This window comes from Leptodactylus fuscus, chromosome 8 (assembly GCF_031893055.1).
Source record: "Leptodactylus fuscus isolate aLepFus1 chromosome 8, aLepFus1.hap2, whole genome shotgun sequence".
NCBI classification, from domain to species: domain Eukaryota; kingdom Metazoa; phylum Chordata; class Amphibia; order Anura; family Leptodactylidae; genus Leptodactylus; species Leptodactylus fuscus.
This window is the reverse complement of record NC_134272.1, coordinates 89017683-89041951: the sequence shown is the minus strand read 5'-3', so window position 1 is coordinate 89041951 and position 24269 is coordinate 89017683. Positions and strand designations below refer to the sequence as shown.

At 43.5% G+C, this 24269-nt stretch overlaps 1 protein-coding gene across 2 annotated transcripts; it reads right to left on the bottom strand.

The window, feature by feature from the left end:
* Positions 1-404: 404 nt before the first annotated feature.
* Positions 405-24038, bottom strand: PRKAG3 (protein kinase AMP-activated non-catalytic subunit gamma 3). 2 transcript variants are annotated; one of them, XR_012717358.1, is made up of 13 exons: positions 23638-24036; positions 21492-21537; positions 20443-20552; positions 15977-16058; positions 13034-13092; positions 11643-11688; positions 11513-11567; positions 11306-11432; positions 10666-10831; positions 5003-5040; positions 4450-4596; positions 3941-4116; positions 405-1955 (listed from the first exon to the last, which is right to left on the bottom strand). XR_012717358.1 is itself a non-coding variant. In XM_075284588.1 (13 exons), exons 1-13 carry the CDS (start codon positions 23668-23670, stop codon positions 1933-1935), a joined length of 1026 nt encoding a protein of 341 aa, XP_075140689.1. In that variant the 5' UTR covers positions 23671-24038; the 3' UTR covers positions 405-1932. The 2 variants fall into 2 exon arrangements, 1 of the variants encoding a protein (XP_075140689.1); XM_075284588.1 differs by having other exon boundaries at positions 4023-4116; positions 23638-24038.
* Between the last annotated feature and the right edge of the window lie 231 nt (positions 24039-24269).

Genomic DNA, 24269 nt, shown 5'->3' with positions numbered 1-24269 from the left:
TCTTAGTACTACATAGATCGTAGAAAAAGCATCCAAGTTTTCAGGAAGGGCAGATCACACAGGTTGTAGATAAGGAGGAAAGTACTCTGGGAAGTGGATGCTTCACATATTACGTGTCCCTGTTCAGACATTGGAAAGAAGTGACATCAGACTCTTCAGAGGGACAAAGGGGCAACAAAATCCTGATACTAAAACAAGTATGTTTCAATCTGCAAAATTAGAGGACCCCAAACATCCGCCTGTCCTGGAGGTCGGAGACCAGTAAAATGCACACCATAGGTGAGAACACTGGGACAAATTCTGCACTGGGGCCCCAAGTTACCCCTCTGACTCTGAATTTAGGAATTTGTGGGTTGTTGTTTCCCCAGCAGATTAAAGAAAATTAAACAAATCACACAAAGAAATAGATGAGAAAGCGACAGGTTTATTATTTCCTGAAAATCTCCAGTTGCATTTTCTGTAAGAGACGTAAACAGAAGTCCAGGAGGGTCAGTGAGAAAAGTGCAAGAGAAATAACATAGAATAAGGCATGAAGGGAAGGACGTCGGGGTGCAGAGGACCCGGGGGGGTGCAGTCCACTCCGCTGGTCACAGACCTACCGCACATCTGCATAGATGTGATCATACGAGATTTATTTATTTCTGATTTTATCCTCTAGTCACATCCAAAGCTGATGTTTGAAGTAACCCCAGAGGAACTCAGAGGACGGTTACACAGAACTAAGCAGTTTGGTCACAACGCCTGTCTGTTTCCAAGGTTGATCTGCAAAATTCCAAATGCAGCTTTGGATGTGAATAGAGAAGAAGATCGACTATAACTCTAAATAAAGCCAGGCAACGCCTAAAAACTATTCATAGTGACTCACAACAAAATGTTTTCGCCTCCTCAGAAAGAGGTCATCACAGAAGTGGAGTTTGTAATCCGAGACCCCCTTTAAGTGGCACTACAAGAGCTACAACTACTGTATAGTACAGCAGGGGGCGCTGTGTGCAAATGCAAACAACCCCCAACAGTGTATATTAATCTGACTAGTGCAATGGCAATACACATACACTCAGCACAGTAATCCGGCCACGTATAGTATCACATATGGATGACTCAGTCCCATCGCTGCCAAAGCAATTCTATAGAATACCTGGGGTTGCGACGCAAAATCAGTAACAAGACCCCTCCCCTCTGACTATATGGTAACAGACAACATGCTCTGTGGGGTCAGATTCGGTTACCCCAGTGGCCCAGGAGGTCACCCCTTCTCGGGGATCCTCCCAGAACGTCCAGAGAGTTGGCAAGTATGATTAAGTGTTTACTTCCCCTACAGCGCCACCATAAGGACAAATGAGGCATTACACATTGTCCATTACAATCTGCGGGTCCTCCAGAGACAGAGATCATTGCAACCACTGCCCACTCTCGCTCCCTGACCCCTGTTATTACATCACATGACTGAACATGGTGGAGGAGAGCCCTGACGTGCTCAGCAGTAGCAAAGACTTCTGGGAAACATTGGCAGCCAGGGATTTGATCTAATACGTTCACTCTACAGATATGTCTATGTATCCGCTATATAGGAGATATATGCTTAAGTGTGGGCTGTGTAAACGGCATATATCCAGACACGTAGTGATGAGTCCCACTCACAGGTCCAAGGTCGTCTCACACGAGGAACCATTAAGGATTCCGGCTCCAAAGTTCTTATGACCACAAAAATACAGTATATTGTATATCCAACACAGACAACAAAGAGAAGGAAGATTCAGCCAAGACCATACGATTCCTTTAACACATCTGGAAGAAGATGACCGACATCCTCCAGGCGGCAAGTGAGCCTGCACTCGTCATCATGTGCACAGGCATCAAACAGCGCCCCCTAGCCAGAAAATGTCCTATCATTTCACTGCATGTAGCTGGCTCACGACGTTCCCAATGACTCCATCACAAGGAATTGCGGTCTAGACCTGGAAGAGATGAAAGAAAGAAAAAATAGTGGCTCAAGAAATGAGGTGGAGTTATTAAGACGAGTCACAGAAAACACCAGAAGCAGTGGAGTAATCCCTTAAAGCAGAAGTATTCAGGATGGCAGTCAGACACGATGTCATCACTGAGGGTTTAGGCAGAGCAAGGAGACAGAAAGGTGCGTGCAGAGAACAGGGACAGACAGAGGAATTCTCTGAGTATTTCTGGCCTAGCCATCAATTTGGATATTCGGGAATACATTTTTCAAAGTCTGTTTTCAGTTTTGAGATTTGCAGAACATAACAAGAAAAAACATAGCAAAGAAGTTACAGCTGCACAGTCCTCTCTACCCCATCCCTGCTGCACAGCCCTGTTGCAGAGTCCTCTTTATCTCCTCCCTGTTGCACAGTCCCCTTTATCTCCTTCATGCTGCACAGTCCTCTCTATCTCCTCCCTGTTACACAGCCCTCTCTATCTCCTCCCTGTTACACAGCCCTCTCTATCTTCTCCCTGCTGCACAGCCCTCTCTATCTCCTCCCTGCTGCACAGCCCTCTCTATCTCCTCCCTGTTACACAGCCTTCTATCTCCTCCCTGCTGCACAGCCCTCTCTATCTCCTCCCTGCTGCACAGCCCTCTCTATCTCCTCCCTGCTGCACAGCCCTCTCTATCTCCTCCCTGTTACACAGCCTTCTATCTCCTCCCTGCTGCACAGTCCTCTCTATCTTCTCTCTGCTGCACAGTCCTCTCTATCTCCTCCCTGTTACACAGCCTTCTATCTCCTCCCTGCTGCACAGCCCTCTCTATCTCCTCCCTGCTGCACAGCCCTCTCTATCTCCTCCCTGCTGCACAGCCCTCTCTATCTCCTCCCTGCTGCACAGCTCTCTCTATCTCCTCCCTGCTGCACAGCCCTCTCTATCTCCTCCCTGCTGCACAGCCCTCTCTATCTCCTCCCTGTTACACAGCCTTCTATCTCCTCCCTGCTGCACAGTCCTCTCTATCTCCTCCCTGCTGCACAGCCCTCTCTATCTTCTCTCTGCTGCACAGTCCTCTCTATCTCCTCCCTGTTACACAGCCTTCTATCTCCTCCCTGCTGCACAGTCCTCTCTATCTCCTCCCTGCTGCACAGTCCTCTCTATCTCCTCCCTGCTGCACAGCCCTCTCTATCTCCTCCCTGCTGCACAGCCCTCTCTATCTCCTCCCTGCTGCACAGCCCTCTCTATCTCCTCCCTGCTGCACAGTCCTCTCTATCTCCTCCCTGCTGCACAGCCCTCTCTATCTCCTCCCTGCTGCACAGCCCTCTCTATCTCCTCCCTGCTGCACAGCCCTCTCTATCTCCTCCCTGCTGCACAGCCCTCTCTATCTCCTCCCTGCTGCACAGTCCTCTCTATCTCCTCCCTGCTGCACAGCCCTCTCTATCTCCTCCCTGCTACACAGTCCTCTCTATCTCCTCCCTGTCACACAGCCTTCTATCTCCTCCCTGCTGCATCGTATTACAGCCAAGACAACACTGGAGTCTGGAGGAGTAACTTTAACCCTTTTTCTGCCTTCCTCCAGGGATCTTACAATTACCTATTTGACTGCCAGAGTCCACTGGGGAGCTTTAAATTAACTCCTGATATATTCTGCAAACAGTTTCAGAAAGGCATTTTTCAATCTTTTTCTGAGTGCTTACAATAATAGGCCATGCAATGTCACACGGGTCATCCATAGTCTATTGCAAAATTCATTTAGAATTTCAGGGGGTTTTTTCACAATAGACATTGACTTAAAGAACTGGAAGGAAGGAAGAGAGCAGCTGGCCCAGGACACCTCAGGAGCGCAGCAGGAGGGGAAAAAAAAGAAAAGCAAAATTTCAGGCAGTGCGTAAAACCTGGTGGCAGCACAAATGCAGATTTCTGACGTTCCAGGGTACAAAGTGCAAAGATGAGCTTTCCAGACAATTCTCACACGGACGTTTGCTCCTGCCAAGAACTGTAGGGGGCGTACCTGTGCCTTAGAGAGGAGAAGGAGGTGCAGGGTGAAGGTAGAAAAGAGCCTTCGCAGGGTTAGGAATTAAGGGCATCAATACCTGCGGGGGTTAAAACCAGGGCTTGTAGGATGTCAGACAGGGACACAATCCCACGGGGACGATGTTCTTCATCCACCAGAACCAGTCGATGAACCTGAAAGAGGGAAAGTCACAATAATAAAGAAGACAAAGCTGACCCCTATAATATGGACCGTGCTGGTATAACCTGGGTATATACTGTATATAATATATATACACATTATATATATATATATAATAATATAATAATATATAATAATAATTTATACATCTTCTTGTATATAGTAATACAGGCCACGCTGATTCAGTTGTCTGGTATATGATTATAGTTATGTATACGATTATATATACAGTACAGCATTATATATATATATATATATATATATATATATATATATATATATATATATATACACAATCACTGACATCCTCTGTATACAGTCAGTACCTGTTCTCGTACCACTCGGTCAATCACAGTTTCCAGGGTTTCATGTGGATAACATGTGAGAACACCTTCCAGACACAAGGAACGCCGTCGCAAAGCTTCCCCTACAGTTATATCCAGGTTATTATAGATCTTCTGGGCTGCTAAATGCTGAAGAAAAGTACAAGAGTAAATATGAATGAAGACGGAGTGACCAAAGACAATGGCCAGGGACTGAAGAATGTCCAACATTTACATAGAGTATAATGGACTATAGCTGAAACCCCAGTACATGAACCAATCCAGAGACATATATCTGCTTATACCGCCAGTCACAGCTATTACGCTATATAGAGGTCATGTAATATAGGAGGAAAACCTAAACATAGAGCGGGTCTGGGGGATATTCTGTGACCTCCGAGCTCCATAGTCAGAGGAAGCTTCTGTCTGGGGAAACAGAATCCAATCTCCTCAAGAGTCAGAGAAGTGAACACTGCAACTACTCTAATAGTAATGACACCACCCCCCGCCCATACCTGAGCAGCCAATACAGTGTAAGAATGGAAAGGAAACTCACTATAACATCAAAGCGAGAATACAGACCGACCACCTGTCCTGGAAAGAGGAAAGTGAGAAAGTTACAGTCATATTCTTATACAGAGGAGCAGTATTATAGTAGTTATATTCTTGTACATAGGAGGTAGTATTATAGTAGTTATATTCTTGTACATAGGAGGTAGTATTATAGTAGTTATATTCTTGTACATAGGAGTAGTATTATAGTAGTTATATTCTTGTACATAGGAGTAGTATTATAGTAGTTATATTCTTGTACATAGGAGTAGTATTATAGTAGTTATATTCTTGTACATAGGAGCAGTATTATAGTAGTTATATTCTTGTACATAGGAGTAGTATTATAGTAGTTATATTCTTGTACATAGGAGTAGTATTATAGTAGTTATATTCTTATACAGAGGAGCAGTATTATAGTAGTTATATTCTTGTACATAGGAGTAGTATTATAGTAGTTATATTCTTGTATATAGGAGCAGTATTATAGTAGTTATATTCTTGTACATAGGAGGTAGTATTATAGTAGTTATATTCTTGTACATAGGAGTAGTATTATAGTAGTTATATTCTTGTACATAGGAGTAGTATTATAGTAGTTATATTCTTGTACATAGGAGCAGTATTATAGTAGTTATATTCTTGTACATAGGAGCAGTATTATAGTAGTTATATTCTTGTATATAGGAGCAGTATTATAGTAGTTATATTCTTGTACATAGAAGGTAGTATTATAGTAGTTATATTCTTGTACATAGAAGGTAGTATTATAGTAGTTATATTCTTGTACATAGGAGTAGTATTATAGTAGTTATATTCTTGTACATAGGAGTAGTATTATAGTAGTTATATTCTTGTTCATAGGAGTAGTATTATAGTAGTTATATTCTTGTACATAGGAGCAGTATTATAGTAGTTATATTCTTGTACATAGGAGCAGTATTATAGTAGTTATATTCTTGTACATAGAAGGTAGTATTATAGTAGTTATATTCTTGTACATAGAAGGTAGTATTATAGTAGTTATATTCTTGTACATAGGAGCAGTATTATAGTAGTTATATTCTTGTACATAGGAGTAGTATTATAGTAGTTATATTCTTGTACATAGGAGGTAGTATTATAGTAGTTATATTCTTGTTCATAGGAGTAGTATTATAGTAGTTATATTCTTGTACATAGGAGCAGTATTATAGTAGTTATATTCTTGTACACATGAGTAGTATTATAGTAGTTATATTCTTGTACATAAGAGGTAGTATTATAGTAGTTATATTCTTGTACATAGGAGCAGTATTATAGTAGTTATATTCTTGTACATAGGAGTAGTATTATAGTAGTTATATTCTTGTACATAGGAGCAGTATTATAGTAGTTATATTCTTGTACATAGGAGCAGTATTATAGTAGTTATATTCTTGTACATAGGAGTAGTATTATAGTAGTTATATTCTTGTACATAGGAGTAGTATTATAGTAGTTATATTCTTGTACATAGGAGGTAGTATTATAGTAGTTATATTCTTGTTCATAGGAGTAGTATTATAGTAGTTATATTCTTGTACATAGGAGTAGTATTATAGTAGTTATATTCTTGTACATAGGAGTAGTATTATAGTAGTTATATTCTTGTACACAGGAGCAGTATTATAGTAGTTATATTCTTGTACACATGAGTAGTATTATAGTAGTTATTCTTGTACATAAGAGGTAGTATTATAGTAGTTATATTCTTGTACATAGGAGCAGTATTATAGTAGTTATATTCTTGTACATAGGAGTAGTATTATAGTAGTTATATTCTTGTACATAGGAGCAGTATTATAGTAGTTATATTCTTGTACATAGGAGTAGTATTATAGTAGTTATATTCTTGTACATAGGAGCAGTATTATAGTAGTTATATTCTTGTACATAGGAGTAGTATTATAGTAGTTATATTCTTGTACATAGGAGTAGTATTATAGTAGTTATATTCTTGTACATAGGAGCAGTATTATAGTAGTTATATTCTTGTACATAAGAGGTAGTATTATAGTAGTTATATTCTTGTACATAGGAGGTAGTATTATAGTAGTTATATTCTTGTACATAGGAGGTAGTATTATAGTAGTTATATTCTTGTACATAGTAGTAGTATTATAGTAGTTATATTCTTGTACATAAGAGGTAGTATTATAGTAGTTATATTCTTGTACATAAGAGGTAGTATTATAGTAGTTATATTCTTGTACATAGGAGGTAGTATTATAGTAGTTATATTCTTGTACATAGGAGTAGTATTATAGTAGTTATATTCTTGTACATAGGAGCAGTATTATAGTAGTTATATTCTTGTACACATGAGTAGTATTATAGTAGTTATATTCTTGTACATAAGAGGTAGTATTATAGTAGTTATATTCTTGTACATAGGAGCAGTATTATAGTAGTTATATTCTTGTACATAGGAGTAGTATTATAGTAGTTATATTCTTGTACATAGGAGCAGTATTATAGTAGTTATATTCTTGTACATAGGAGCAGTATTATAGTAGTTATATTCTTGTACATAGGAGTAGTATTATAGTAGTTATATTCTTGTACATAGGAGTAGTATTATAGTAGTTATATTCTTGTACATAGGAGCAGTATTATAGTAGTTATATTCTTGTACATAGGAGTAGTATTATAGTAGTTATATTCTTGTACATAGGAGGTAGTATTATAGTAGTTATATTCTTGTACATAAGAGGTAGTATTATAGTAGTTATATTCTTGTACATAGGAGGTAGTATTATAGTAGTTATATTCTTGTACATAGGAGGTAGTATTATAGTAGTTATATTCTTGTACATAGTAGTAGTATTATAGTAGTTATATTCTTGTACATAAGAGGTAGTATTATAGTAGTTATATTCTTGTACATAAGAGGTAGTATTATAGTAGTTATATTCTTGTACATAGGAGGTAGTATTATAGTAGTTATATTCTTGTACATAGTAGTAGTATTATAGTAGTTATATTCTTGTACATAAGAGGTAGTATTATAGTAGTTATATTCTTGTACATAGGAGTAGTATTATAGTAGTTATATTCTTGTACATAGGAGCAGTATTATAGTAGTTATATTCTTGTACATAAGAGGTAGTATTATAGTAGTTATATTCTTGTACATAAGAGGTAGTATTATAGTAGTTATATTCTTGTACATAGGAGCAGTATTATAGTAGTTATATTCTTGTACATAGGAGGTAGTATTATAGTAGTTATATTCTTGTACATAGGAGGTAGTATTATAGTAGTTATATTCTTGTACATAGTAGTAGTATTATAGTAGTTATATTCTTGTACATAAGAGGTAGTATTATAGTAGTTATATTCTTGTACATAGGAGTAGTATTATAGTAGTTATATTCTTGTACATAAGAGGTAGTATTATAGTAGTTATATTCTTGTACATAGGAGCAGTATTATAGTAGTTATATTCTTGTACATAGGAGTAGTATTATAGTAGTTATATTCTTGTACATAAGAGGTAGTATTATAGTAGTTATATTCTTGTACATAGGAGTAGTATTATAGTAGTTATATTCTTGTACATAGGAGTAGTATTATAGTAGTTATATTCTTGTACATAAGAGGTAGTATTATAGTAGTTATATTCTTGTACATAGGAGCAGTATTATAGTAGTTATATTCTTGTACATAGGAGCAGTATTATAGTAGTTATATTCTTGTACATAGGAGTAGTATTATAGTAGTTATATTCTTGTACTTAGGAGCAGTATTATAGTAGTTATATTCTTGTACATAGGAGTAGTATTATAGTAGTTATATTCTTGTACATAGGAGCAGTATTATAGTAGTTATATTCTTGTACATAGGAGCAGTATTATAGTAGTTATATTCTTGTACATAGGAGGTAGTATTATAGTATTTATATTCTTGTACATAGGAGGCAGTATTATAGTAGTTATATTCTTGTACATAGGAGGTAGTATTATAGTAGTTATATTCTTGTACATAGGAGGTAGTATTATAGTAGTTATATTCTTGTACATAGGAGGTAGTATTATAGTAGTTATATTCTTGTACATAGGAGGCAGTATTATAGTAGTTATATTCTTGTACATAGGAGGTAGTATTATAGTAGTTATATTCTTGTACATAGGAGTAGTATTATAGTAGTTATATTCTTGTACATAGGAGTAGTATTATAGTAGTTATATTCTTGTACATAGGAGGTAGTATTATAGTAGTTATATTCTTGTACATAGGAGTAGTATTATAGTAGTTATATTTCTGTACATATATGGAGTAGTATATAGCAGTTATATTCCAGTAGTTAGATTCTTGTATATTGTTGGAGTTTAGGATACTGAGTTGTTGACAAACAATTTAAGCACAGATAAAAGGGCGGTGGGTCGCTTTTCATTTACAGGGCGGTAAGCGATCCCTTACATGTAGAATATAAAGTATCCTCCTGATATTACAGCTCTGTGTGGTCTCCATGTACTACCGTATGTGTCTGGTGTTCAATTGCTGAGCTATTTATAACTGTAAATGCCTTGACGTCTTCACAAATAGCAGCTGTAGATGGGTGACATGGACATTGCTCTGACCCCTATAAGCAGGGTACCCGGACTCCAATCAGGGTCACTAAGTTTGCACTGAATACAATTTCTTAAATGCAACCTGCAAAAGTACAAATGTCCTTTTCTTGTTATGAGATTTTAACCCTTTGTGTTCAGTTGTCTCTACAGCCGTACTAGTTATTATTCCTATGAATCTGAAACTGATAAAGAAATTTTCACCTAACTTATCCAAAATTGTATCAGAGGGTTGGTCTGCTGTCCAGGAGCCTAGAAAAGTTGGGTGCAACTTGTAATGGACAGTCTACATTGTGATCACTAGCGCCACCCTATACAGTATAAAATGTAACAAGTGCTCAATCTGCCCCCTAGTGGTGCTCATGGTAGTTGTCACTTCCCTTTGCCCTCGATGGAACACAATGAGAAAGGGAGAGGTTGTAGACTGGCGGAAGACTTGTGAGTATTTAGTAACACCGCAGCTTTGGTAGAAGGCTCTGGGGCTTCCTGTTAGTGCACTTTGGAATTACTAATCATTCCCGTGCCAGGCAGGAAGCCTTTAATCTGCTCCAACTCGGGAGGATGGAGAAGAATCTGCCAGGGAAGGAAGTAGTATACAGCTCCTGCCTGTAGAAAGTTGCACTAGGAGCTGAGATATGAGGAGCGTCTGTCCGTCTACTAACCTGAGACATGGAGGGAACGTTGTGGTCAATACCGTATCAGGCAGGAAAGGAAAATCACTCATCTGATCGCTCCGCATTTACAGGAATGTATGGACAGATGGATCTTATACAACCCTAAGAAAGATATTGATAACCTATCATAAGAATAAGTCATCAATATTAGATTGTGGGCAACTGAAACCTCCATGATCAGCTGTTCTGGAACAGGAAGCAGACAGTGCCGTTCTCTGTGTAGTGGCCAGACAAAGTACTGCAGATCAGCTCCCATTCACCTGAATGAAAGCGATCTCTTTATCTTTATGCCGTCACCTTATATATTGGAGCTGAAGCTTAATATCTACACCTATGAGGTGTACGCCATATGTGTAGATGAATGTGATACTATTGGAGATTGTTTTGTTTCGGATACTCACCGGCCCCATTGACTACAGGAAGCGCAGACACCCTCCTCTCCACAAAGATATCCAGAGCGTTGTAAATGGACGACGTATCGTGAATAATGGCTATATCTCTGAAGGTGCCGATCCCCAACTCCTGGATGGTCTTCTGCAGGAAGCGTGGTCTGGGAATGGTTTGCCCCTGGATGGTGAATACATGTATGAGAGATCTGGTCTATATTGCCATGTTGAACACCTGCTGTCCTGTATACGGACACGGCGGGTCATAGTTAGGGTATCATGCACATGTACGATAAGTCCCTGCCTAGAACCCCCTCCAGTCTGTGCACACTCACACATTACACCTTTTTTGGGAAAGGATCAGCCAACATTACTGGGGTTGCTATTAACAATTTGGGATATTCTTGGCAAGTGTGCCCAGTGCGGTTCATGCCATAGGAGGCAAACTGGCTGTGTAACCTCCACCCCCGTGCACATCACTTGCAAATCATATCAGCAGCTCGGCTTCTTGTTTAGAATAGGGAACGAAAGACCCCTGTTCTCCCGATCAGTGGAGGCCTCAGACATTGGACCCCACAAATTCCACCATTGTATCACACAACAAAACTAACCATGTGGCCCTGCCATGAAAGCGTCACCCCGGACCGCTACTCACAAATATATGCAGGAATTTGAGCAGGCGTTTGTGCGTGAGGATGTGCAGGATGTTGCCGGACACCGGCTCCATTACTGGTAAGCGGTGGATCTTGTTCTTGATGAGTGAATAGACGGCATGGAAGAGACTGAGGAGATACAATGTATCACAGGTCACTACTGATCCGCACCGATACCCAGCTCTCACTACAGGACGCTATACTCTCACCTGTCACCGGGGGCGATGTAGATCAGGGGCTTGAAGGAACTCTGCAGGTACACTTCTACAAGACAAGAAAATCACTGAGAGACGCCGATCACTGAACTATATGAAAGACAACAATACGAAGACGTTTTACCTCTCCATGTCTCAATCTTATGTTCCTCCAGCTCGTATATCTGCACCTAAGAAGAAGAAATGTATAATAAGGCAATTATACAATATAGGCGTATTTCAGCCATTTAGGATTCCGAAAGCTATGACAGCCATTCTGGATACTGGAAGAGCTGGATGGTGGGTCTGTAAGACATAATAGTTGTCATCCAGCTTTCCCAAAGTCACATATAAGTCGTCTTGCAGTGATAACACACTCTTATACCGCTGCATCAGGCAGACTTGTCATTCAGGGATCTAGGAAAGCTGAGGCAATCCCTGCAGGAGCTGTGATAGCAATCATATTGGCCGTCACCCAGCTTTTCCAGACTCATAAACAAGACTTGGGAAGAATATGCAAATCTGACTTCCATGATGTAATTAGGAAGACAGAGTCTCAGTCAAACACACCTATAGAGGGCGCCCCCTTTAACATCATGCCGACCTTCTCAGAAGCCTTTGTTTGCAATGATGTTGGGATTATACCAGATACAGTCTCTCAGCCAAGGACGGCCGCTTCGATGTATTTGCATCTCATCAGCTTGGCGCAGAGAGGACTGATCTGGCAGACGTGAGAGGCTTAGACAGGGTCCCTCTATTGGTGTGCATACTTGAGGCACTGGCATCCTAATTACATCATGGAAGTCAGATTTGTATATTCTTCCCATGTTCCTTTGCACAGTGGAGCGCTCATGGCTTAATAAGACTCCACACACCTATATGGTGGTCTCTCCCTATGGAGAGACGATATCCCCTTAAACAAGATTTGGTAATGGTGCAGTGATCTATTTCTTGTCTGTATCGGTGGCTGCATTAGTTGTCACCCAGCTTTATTAGCAAATGAACAATTCTGGGTAGAATTGCAATGATGTATCATGTATAGCGCTGCATTGAAAGACCTGGGAAAGTGGATTGACAACCGATGAGGAGTAATGGAGCTTCTGTATTGGTTGTCACTCAGTTCTCTCAGACTCCTAAGGCTAGGGCTACCTGGTGACTTGGGCTGCAACTCTGGTTTCCCTTCCAAAGATCGCCATGTCGCTAATGTAAGTGAATGGAGTCGCATTCTATTCGCAAAATCAATTGTTTCTTTTAGCGACTATAAATTGCAGTGACATCTCCCTCGGGGTCACAGTGAGTCTCCGTTCACTTACATTAGAGGAGTTGCAGGGTGACAGGGCGATCTTTGGTAGTGGTGGTATTACTGGTTGTACTCTTCACTATTAGAAGAATGTAACCAATCGGCTTCTATCTTCCATGTAGCAAACTGAGGTCAGAAAATACAAGCCGGGCTGTGATTGGTTGTTCTGGGCTCCCCTGTACTTGCTGCCACAGACGACCCCCCCATGTATTATAGATATTTGATCGTCCTCGTACCAGTGGAGCTTTGTAGTATCTGTGCAGGATGTTGATGAAGTCGGTGATGGTCAGCATGCCTGCAAAAGCCAGAAGACACATCCGTCATTAGTAATGACATCCGGCACATGGACCGACAGCCTAATAATAATCTGTAACTGCAGGGACCCCGGACACAGTCACTGACTGTACGAGCTTGTGAGGCTACAAGACATCTTCATCTTGCTATGCTGGGCATTGTAGTCCATCGGTGAGGGATAAAGCAGATTTCTCCAGGCCTTATATAGAACGATTTTTTATTTATCTATTAAACACAGATATTTAAAGCTTTAAAAAAAAAAATTCACATCTATTTTTACTTTCTGTTTGTAGATTTTTTCATTCTATTTTCTGTACACGATTATGGGGGCGGCCATCTTGTCTCAATAGTTAACAGCATTTAGTGATCTGCTTTACAGCACAGCCATAGGTAGCAATAGACTGGAGCCAACTCATTGAGGTCTATGGGAGAGTGTTCTAGACATGCTCAGTGCAGGGAGGGGGAGGAGATACGCTGTGACATCATCTCGTCAGTAGTGATGTAATGACTCAGTGGTGTTATCTATAGAAGCGATATTGTAATGCTGTCTGTGATGTAAATAAGGTAACTGCTGCAAAGTGAAGCCCTACAAAAAAGGGCAGGTATCAGTCTATTATTAAGCTTGGTGGCCAGAGTTAAAGTTGCAGGATATGATACTTTATAGATAGTGACATGGAAAATTAAAAATAAAATCATCAAAAATGCTTAAGAAATATTTCTAAACATAAAAACTTGAATTTGAACATGAATATTATTTTGTCATTTTGGTGACACATTGAAGGGAATTTATCAACAAATCTATGTCATATGTATTGTGGTGTAGACCTGTGATAGATGGGCGGCGATCTGATACACCTTTGGCGCAAGAACCTTTCTTGTGCCAAATATGCAACACATTCCCTGCTAATGTGGGTGGAGCAGGGCAAAGGGTGGGTGGAGCAGAGTGGGGCAGGGGTGGAGAGTAGGTGGAGCATGGCAGAGCGGGGCATGGGTGGAGAGTAGATGGAGCAGGGCAAAGGGTGGGTGGAGCAGGGTGGAGGGTGGGGCATGGGTGGAGAGTAGGTGGAGCATGGCAGAGGGTGAGTGGAGCAGAGTGGGGCATGGCTGGAGAGTAGGTGGAGCATGGCAGAGGGTGGGTGGGGCATGGGTGGAGAGTAGATGGAGCAGGGCAAAGGGTGGGTGGAGCAGGGTGGAGAATAGGTGGAGCAGGGCAAAGGGTGGGTGGGGCATGGGTGGAGAGTAGATGGAGCAGGGCAAAGGGTGGGTGGAGCAGGGTGGGGCATGGTGGAGAGTAGGTGGAGCATGGCAGAGGGTGGGTGGAGCAGTGTGGGGTATGGTGGAGAGTAGGTGGAGCATGGCAGAGCGTGGGTGGAGCAGTGTGGGGTATGGTGGAGAGTAGGTGGAGCATGGCAGAGGGTGGGTGGAGCATGGGTGGAGAGTAGGTGGAGCATGGCAGAGGGTGGGTGGAGCAGGGTGAGGCATGGCAGAGGGTGGGTGGAGCAGTGTGGGGTATGGTGGAGAGTAGGTGGAGCATGGCAGAGGGTGGGTGGAGCATGGGTGGAGAGTAGGTGGAGCATGGCAGAGGGTGGGTGGAGCAGGGTGAGGCATGGGTGGAGAGTAGGTGGAGCATGGCAGAGGGTGGGTGGAGCAGGGTGAGGCATGGGTGGAGAGTAGGTGGAGCAGGGAAAAGGGTGGGTGGGGCATGGGTGGAGAGTAGATGGAGCAGGGCAAAGGGTGGGTGGAGCAGGGTGGAGAGTAGGTGGAGCATGGCAGAGGGTGAGTGGAGCAGGGTGGGGCATGGGTGGAGAGTAGGTGGAGCAGGGCAAAGGGTGGGTGGGGCATGGGTGGAGAGTAGATGGAGCAGGGCAAAGGGTGGGACATGGTGGAGAGTGGGTGGAGCAGGGCAAAGGGTGGGTGAAGCAGGGTGGGGCATGGGTGGAGAGTAGGTGGAGCAGGGCAAATGGTGGGTGGGGCATGGGTGGAGAGTAGGTGAAGCAGGGCAGAGATTGAGAGGTTGAGATGGGCACACTTTGGCACCACATATTTATTATAACTCACATCAGTTTTCTGGAGTGAGTTATACTGGAGGTTCCTGACTGGCGTAGATTTCCAGTCTGGCACATGGACCAGGCATAATAATTATATCAGATTTGCTTGGAGTGTTCCTTTAATAGAGACCCATAAATTGGTTTTTATGTATGAGCCACTTGTTTGAGGTCCAGGAGGGAAGAACATCTGAAACCTGGCAGGCTGGAGGTCACCACATGATTTCTCAGGCTCTGGGACTCCACTATGAGAGCCAAGAGTTGGAACAGTGGCGAATCTCTGAATGAGCGAACAGACTGCCAAAAGCTCTACAAGAACATAACGATATCCCATTGAGAAAGTCACAGGAAATCCCAGAAGAACGTGCAAACAACTCAGATTCCTCAAGTGTCATGTCAGGTTATTGTTCATGGGGCCATGAAATGAGCTGGACAACATGGGGCTCACAAGAGGGAAGCACTACTATCGGAGAGGAATGGCAGCACTCCGTGATGGATCTCAAGATGTATGGGATAGTCCAGGTCTGGGTCAAAAGTTGAGTTAAAGAGAACACAGGTCCTGTTACCACTGCGGTGAACCAAATCCAGCACCGGCCATCTGGCCTTGGATAGGTCCTTGCATAGACAATCTACTCATTTTAATGGACATTATGCAATACTGCTTTTCTCCTGTGGCGGCGCTGCACTCAATTACCGCACATTCATTTGGTACATTCTACATCCTATAGTATACATTGTATCAGACATTGACTGCCGCTCCTTTAAGACATGAGGTGACCCTGGAATAGTTCACGTATTACTGATATCATCGCCACCATCATACAGGACATTGACTCTTACCCACAAAACAGTGCTGCTTGCTGTCCCAGAGAGGCGCCGCCCGCACCCCATTTGCCACCAGGGCCAAAAAGGCTTTTTTAATCTGGAAACAGAAATGGAAGAACATCAACAAGATGAATACGAAGCGAACAAAGAGAGAAACAAAGTCGTCTTATTGCCAGGAAACGCTGCGGCCCGGAACTTCACATTTTTTTGTCTTTTTAACTTTCCAGATGACAGATGATTTATAATGTGCTTGGCTCATATACACACACACACACACACGATTGGATCAGGCTCGGTGGGGGGCCCCGGATAGATACGTGTGGGAGCTGCCGCCTTCCAGGCTCTTTGGAAAGAGTAATAATGCAGTTACACTGACCAAGCAAAAGAGCTGTACAATGTAATACTGCCATACAGCGCAAAAGTAAGAGTGCTATACACAGACCACAAATGCCTATGTAGAATAGTTATACAGTGCCTACATAATAGTGCTACACAGTGCCTATATAGTAGTACAACACGGTGCCTACATAATAGTGCTACATAGTGACCACATGATAGTGCATATATACAGTGCTTATATAATAGTGCCACTTAGTCACCACATAATAGTGCTGTATATTGTCTATTTAGTAGTGCTATACAGTGCTCACATAATAATACTACACAATGCCTACATATTAATGCTACACAGTAGTGCTGTACAGTACCAAATTAATAGTGACACAGTGCTAAAATAGCATCATATATTGCCTAAATAATACCGCTGTACAGTGCACAACAGTAGTACAAAGCAATAACCGCAGTGCAGTTCACCCCGACACCAGAGCCTCATACTGGCAACATCATACTACTATAAAGCAACATACACTCACCGGCCACTTTATTAGGTACACCATGCTAGTAACGGGTTGGACCCCCTTTTGCCTTCAGAACTGCCTCAATTCTTCGTGGCATAGATACAACAAGGTGCTGGAAGCATTCCTCAGAGATTTTGGTCCATATTGACATGATGGCATCACACAGTTGCCGCAGATTTGTCGGCTGCACATCCATGATGCGAATCTCCCGTTCCACCACATCCCAAAGATGCTCCTCTATTGGATTGAGATCTGGTGACTGTGGAGGCCATTGGAGTACAGTGAACTCATTGTCATGTTCAAGAAACCAGTCTGAGATGATTCCAGCTTTATGACATGGCATTGCATTATCCTGCTGAAAGTAGCCATCAGATGTTGGGTACATTGTGGTCATAAAGGGATGGACATGGTCAGCAACAATACTCAGGTAGGCTTTGACGTTGCAACGATGCTCAATTGGTACCAAGGGGCCCAAAGAGTGCCAAGAAAATATTCCCCACACCATGACACCACCACCACCAGCCTGAACCGTTACTGATACAAGGCAGGATGGATCCATGCTTTCATGTTGTTGACGCCAAATTCTGACCCTACCATCCGAATGTTGCAGCAGAAATCGAGACTCATCAGACCAGGCAACGTTTTTCCAATCTTCAATTGTCCAATTTCGATGAGCTTGTGCAAATTGTAGCCTCAGTTTCCTGTTCTTAGCTGAAAGGAGTGGCCCCCGGTGTGGTCTTCTGCTGCTGTAGCCCATCTGCCTCAAAGTTGGACGTACTGTGCGTTCAGAGATGCTCTTCTGGCTACCTTGGTGTAACGGGTGGCTATTTGAGTCACTGTTGCCTTTCTATCAGCTCGAACCAGTCTGGCCATTCTCCTCTGACCTCTGGCATCAACAACGCATTTCCGCCCACAGAACTGCCGCTCACTGGATGTTTTTTCTTTTTCGGACCATTCTCTGTAAACCCTAGAGATGGTTGTGCGTGAAAATCCCAGTAGATCAGCAGTTTCTGAAATACTCAGACCAGCCCTTCTGGCACCAACAACCATGCCACGTTCAAAGGCACTCAAATCACCTTTCTTCCCCATACTGATGCTCAGGTTTGAACTGCAGGAGATTGTCTTGACCATGTCTACATGCCTAAATGCACTGAGTTGCCGCCATGTGATTGGCTGATTAGAAATTAAGTGTTAACGAGCAGTTGGACAGGTGTACCTAATAAAGTGGCCAGTGAGTGTACACTGTACAGAACTGAGACATATTAAATATATGTAACCCTAAAATAACTTAACAGTACTATACAGTGCCAACATAATACCGCTATACAGTGTCTGCTCAATACAGTCAGTATCATAGTACCCACATAGCACTGCACCATACACAATTATACACCCGCCATACACATTCCACAGACTATAGGTCGGCAGGTTTTCCGCCTCTTTCCAGTTTTTGGCTGAGTTATTATTACATAATACTACATAAGGGGAATATGTGAAGAATGTGCAGCCCTGTGTCACCTACTACATGTACTTACCTTTCTGTGTATCCACAAGCAATGATCAGATTATTCACTGTTATGTAATTTGTTGTGATACATACAGTGTGTATACATGTATACAGTAATCTGCCAAAACATTAAAGTCACTGAGGGGAATGTACAGGTGAAGGGATTAACCTGGATTATCTGGTGACAATGGCAGCGGTCAGGGCGGGATAGAACAGGCAGAATGTGAACACAAAGCAGAAACATTGGGCAAGAATAAAGATTTGAGCAACCGGACAAACTGCGATGGCTACAGGCGACCCACTTTAATGACAAGCAATGTGATGGCCTGGTCAATCTGCTGGGAGACCTTGGGTCTTGGTATCATTTGGAAGATACAACCAAGTACACCCCTATATGACAGTGGTCCCCTCTTTGGAAGAGTCCAAAGAACATGACAAAGAGATCAAGGTGGTGACTTGGCTCCAAATTTCCCAGATCTCAATCTGATTGTTGCATGTGTGGGATGTGCTGGAGAACTGTAATCCATGGAGGCTGCACCAAGCAATTCACAGGATTTAAAGGACCTGGGTGGGATACCACAGCGACACCTTGAGTGGTGAACGGAGCCTCCATGGTCACCACTTTGTAATGCTCTTTAGATGCTTCCAGGATAATTTTGCAGTGTGGCCGGGGTGCATGCTCAGTTCTGCAGGACCAGAGATGTAGCAGAGCTGAGTGTGGCTGAACCCTGCTGTACCAGAGATGTAGCAGAGCTGAGTGTGGCTGAAACCTGCTGTACCAGAGATGTAGCAGAGCTGAGTGTGCGCTGAACCCTGCTGCACCAGAGATGTAGCAGAGCTGAGTGTGCGCTGAACCCTGCTGCACCAGAGATGTAGCTGGGCTGAGTGTGCGCTGAACCCTGCTGCACCAGAGATGTAGCAGAGCTGAGTGTGCGCTGAACCCTGCTGTACCAGAGATGTAGCAGAGCTGAGTGTGGCTGAACCCTGCTGTACCAGAGATGTAGCAGAGCTGAGTGCGCTGAACCCTGCTGCACCAGAGATGTAGCAGAGCTGAGTGTGCGCTGAACCCTGCTGTACCAGAGATGTAGCAGAGCTGAGTGTGGCTGAACCCTGCTGTACCAGAGATGTAGCAGAGCTGAGTGTGCGCTGAACCCTGCTGCACCAGAGATGTAGCAGAGCTGAGTGTGCGCTGAACCCTGCTGCACCAGAGATGTAGCAGGGCTAAGTGTGCGCTGAACCCTGCTGCACCAGAGATGTAGCAGAGCTGAGTGTGCGCTGAACCCTGCTGTACCAGAGATGTAGCAGAGCTGAGTGTGGCTGAACCCTGCTGTACCAGAGATGTAGCAGAGCTGAGTGTGCGCTGAACCCTGCTGCACCAGAGATGTAGCAGAGCTGAGTGTGCGCTGAACCCTGCTGCACCAGAGATGTAGCAGGGCTGAGTGTGCGCTGAACCCTGCTGCACCAGAGATGTAGCAGAGCTGAGTGTGCGCTGAACCCTGCTGTACCAGAGATGTAGAAGAGCTGAGTGTGGCTGAACCCTGCTGTACCAGAGATGTAGCAGAGCTGAGTGTGCGCTGAACCCTGCTGTACCAGAGATGTAGCAGAGCTGAGTGTGCGCTGAACCCTGCTGCACCAGAGATGTAGCAGGGCTGAGTGTGCGCTGAACCCTGCTGCACCAGAGATGTAGCAGGGCTGAGTGTGCGCTGAACCCTGCTGCACCAGAGATGTAGCAGAGCTGAGTGTGCGCTGAACCCTGCTGCACCAGAGATGTAGCAGAACTGAGTGTGCGCTGAACCCTGCTGCACCAGAGATGTAGCAGAGCTGAGTGTGCGCTGAACCCTGCTGCACCAGAGATGTAGCAGAGCTGAGTGTGCGCTGAACCCTGCTGCACACTCTTTTATTCTTATAATAGATAGGTGGGTGCATGTCATAGTATCATCCACTTGAGTCCAAGACGCAATGTTTCCCGGCAGAAGACTGGCCAGGCCATCACAGCGTCTTCTTCCCATAGTGCACCCAGTCATGGGTCAGTGCTATTGTGATGACATGAGGAAACCTCCACAATGTTCTCTTCCTCTATAGACACCCCTGCTTATAACAACGCCTTATATACCGACCTGTAGAGTTGTGTCAAACACAACCAACTTGCAGCTTGTGGGGATGGCATCGTAGCATCGCCGTTTCATCATAAACTCCATATATACCCCGGCGTCCTCCCCGAGATCGGCTGAGAGAGAAGAGGATAAATCACAAGGTGTGAAAACAATAGTCATAGTGGGAACGTATCACAATGGCTTTCTGTATGGCAGTCCTAAGCCATTCCCCCCGCTGTAATAATTTGTGGGGCCTTGGTCTCTGCCTCATTCTGCCGATCTTCGTAAAAGATGGCGAGCAGGGCAGAGGTAGACGGTGCAATTTTGGTGCAACAAAGGCTCATGTGCAAAGGATGCCCCATAACTAGTCCCATGTACGTCGGTTTTCTGGTAAATTCTCCCCCCCGGTGTATATAAAGTTACCTTTAATGAATGACGGAATAAAGGAATCTATTAAGACATATCAATTAATGGCGCCCGCACCCCGGAGGGCACAGAATTTGTTACCCCAGGTGCCGGATATCCTGGCTGTGACTCCACACACGGACGCCGTCCCTAAGCAGGATAACAAGGTTGCGTGAACACAGCCTAAATAAAGCCGACCGTGGAAAGGAGATAATGGATGGCACTTGTCACCCCCGCACTATTAATGTGCCAGCTTTCCTTGGCAAGGCCTACATGTTAATTCCTATGGAGGGAGGAGCAGGGCCGGAGTCACTGACTGACAGGAATACAATGTACAGTAGTTATAGGTTATATACGAATAACGTCATCAGTTCCTTGCCAGTGAGTGTGATACTAGGACTTCTGGCATCCATGCACCGGGCAAAGACCGAAGGGACACAATGGCGGACAACGGACAGGCAAGTATGCTTTAAACCGGAAAAAACGTTTTTTTTAACTAGACACAACGTCGGACATGCAGGACTTTGTGTCCGGTTAAAAAAAAACGTTTTGCCGCAGAGACCAGAAGACGCTCACGGCAGACACGGACCGCCGGGTTTCCGTCTCCTGGGCAAGGGCGCAGGTGTGAACCCACCCTTACCCTAAAAAAGGAGGCTTATTATAATTACCTGGGGTGGGGTACAGAGGGAAGCTGGGGCCAAAAACCAGGTCTTCCTATAAAATCAGAAAAAAACAGAGTATTAGTTACCAACATCATGTGATTCATCATCTATCTCATATCTATATCTCTCATATCTATCTGGAATAATGGAAGCAGCACCAAGCAGAGACCTTCGTCAGGGTACAACGTGGCCACCTGATTCCCACCTTGGGTATGTACAATATTGTGCAAAAGTTTTAGACAGGTGTGGAAATAAATGCAGCACAGTAAGAAAGCTTTCAGAAATATAAGGGGTTAATAGTTTACTAAAGAGATATATGAACCCCATCAATATTTGGCTTGACCTTTGCCCTTTGGAGGCGGAGTCCTGGAAGTGATGATACGGCCACAGATATAGCCCGGATCTCATCATCACCCAGTCCGTCTGGGATAACAGGAAGAGACAGACGGATTGGAGCAAGTAACATCCACAGAAGATCTGGGCTTAGTTCTCCAAGATGGCGGCGGGAGCAATCTCCCTGCCCAAATACTGTCTGCAAGACCCGAGAAGAAGGCAAAGGTCACACCGAATATTGATGGGATTTCCCTTTTCTTCATTTTATTCATTTACAAAAATAATCTATTACGTCTTCTATTTCTTACTTCGCTGCATTTTCACTACAGCTGCCTAACACTTATGCACAGATGAAAAAAAAAATCAAAAAGTACTGCAAGGCCTCTGTGAGGGCCAATAGATCCTGGATGTTATTTTGGATTTTTTTGCTTTTTGATCCTCCTATCTATGCATCTTGATATAGGTGTAGCATGCACAATATAAATGCAAATAACCCTGGACTATGTCTTCTGATTCTGTTTGTTTTAGGTTTTTCTGTGGCACTACAAGTCTCAGCACAGCACACATACTATGGCTGACATTTCTTGTAGTCACTGCTAAGGTCATATGGTCAGGGCCCCATTACAGGAAGATTCAGGGGCCCCTACCCAGAGTCTGTGGAGGAGTCAAAGCAGGAGCCGATGTCACATGACTGCGGCATCAGCGCCAGGACTTGGTCCTGAGCGTTGTTTATTGGGCACCATATGGTGACATTCAGTAGATGTTATATCAGTATATTATATTATTATATCAGTATATTATTATATCAGTATATTATCGGGGTCCTGCTTTTTAGGCACATTATAACATTATTTGGATATTTCAGTACAATTCTTTCACTATTGTTTGGCAGTATTATATGAGCACTATGTTGTGGTATTATTTGGCTTCCGCACCATATAGCACCCCATATAGATCTTGAATAGTAACTCAGTACAGTGCCAAAATACCCTATAGAGCCCTCCAATAACTGAATACATCATGATCACCGCCATACAGCGTCCAGATAAAGTCAGCTAGGGTTCACTTATAGGATCTTATTTGGGCCCAGTTTTAGGGTTATTACTCATATAATGTATGGGGGTAATATGTGGGAGTATTATATGGATACTTTAGGTATATTTGGGGACTAAATGACACATTTCCGCCAAATGTTTTTCCTCGGGGTCCTCCACTTCATGTTTTGCCCTGGGGGTCTTCAATCTAATATTTTGCCTCCACCTAATGGTTTGCCCCGGGGCCGCCAGGGAACATATTATGTTGCTCCTTTACTCAAAATTCTCCCAGAACAAATAGTCCCTCAATCTATTTCCCGTCAGGATCTGTGACCATAAATCCCACCCGAAGACATCTGAGGTCGCTCATATAACCAAGAGGAAATCTGATGTTTTGGCCGACCTTTATGTCATATATCTCAGATATACCCGAGCGACCGCAGAAACGGCGTCATATCAATGTACACAGCACAGAGTTCCGGGGGACTACAACTCCCAGTACAACTTGTGCTGTAGGAGGATGGGAAAGTCATCCACTCTGAGAATGAGACGCTCTGCAGAAAAGAATCTCACTAAGATATAAGCAATAATCTGCAAAGAGACGAATCATCCAGAAGTAGCAAAGACTAGAGCGGTGCCGACTACGACTACATGTAGAAGAGATACATTTGTCATTTGGCATGTAGTGATGTCACCCAAAGCAGTAAATGACACGGTCAGCTCTGCTACATCTGTACATGTTAGAGGTAAAGCAGAGGTAATAAGGGATATGTGGAATCGCTTACCTGTTGGGGGTCATCCTCGTCCATAATCTCCATGCTGAAGCCTTGGGATGGGGGTGCAGGTTGAGTCCTGGGGTGCAGTCACTATGCGCTGCCTCGGGAGCTGCAGGGAATCCTATCCCATCCTGAGTCCTTGCACACACATCAACCCTTGTTTCCTTATGTGGATCTAGCAAAGTGACAGTCCCAGAGAGCAATGCACTAAATGGGTCACTCAGTCAGCTGCGCCCTTCTTACACCCCCTCCCCCATGGAGGAGGCTTTATCCCCCTGGCTCCTCTGTATTATCTTGTACCCAGCTCCTTCTTGCTCCCCAGTCCCCTTGCACATTCTCCCAGTCTATGTCCTCAGCCTGTGAATCTGTTCCTTCCCTCTGATTCCTCCTCTTCCTCTCTCCCCCTCCTCCCTTTGCAGGTTGTGTTGATAACATTTGCTCCTAGGATAGAATGTCATTGCTGGGCTGCTTGGCAGGGGCTGGCAGTGCAGGGTAGCCCCCTGGTCACAGCAGCCCCATGCACTGACTGGGCACCTGCTGTGGCCATGCCCTCTGTAAGCCCAGCACATTCCCAGTCCCATATTTCACATCACCCCCAGCTGACTCAACAGATATGGAGCGGTATTATATTATGTAGGAGC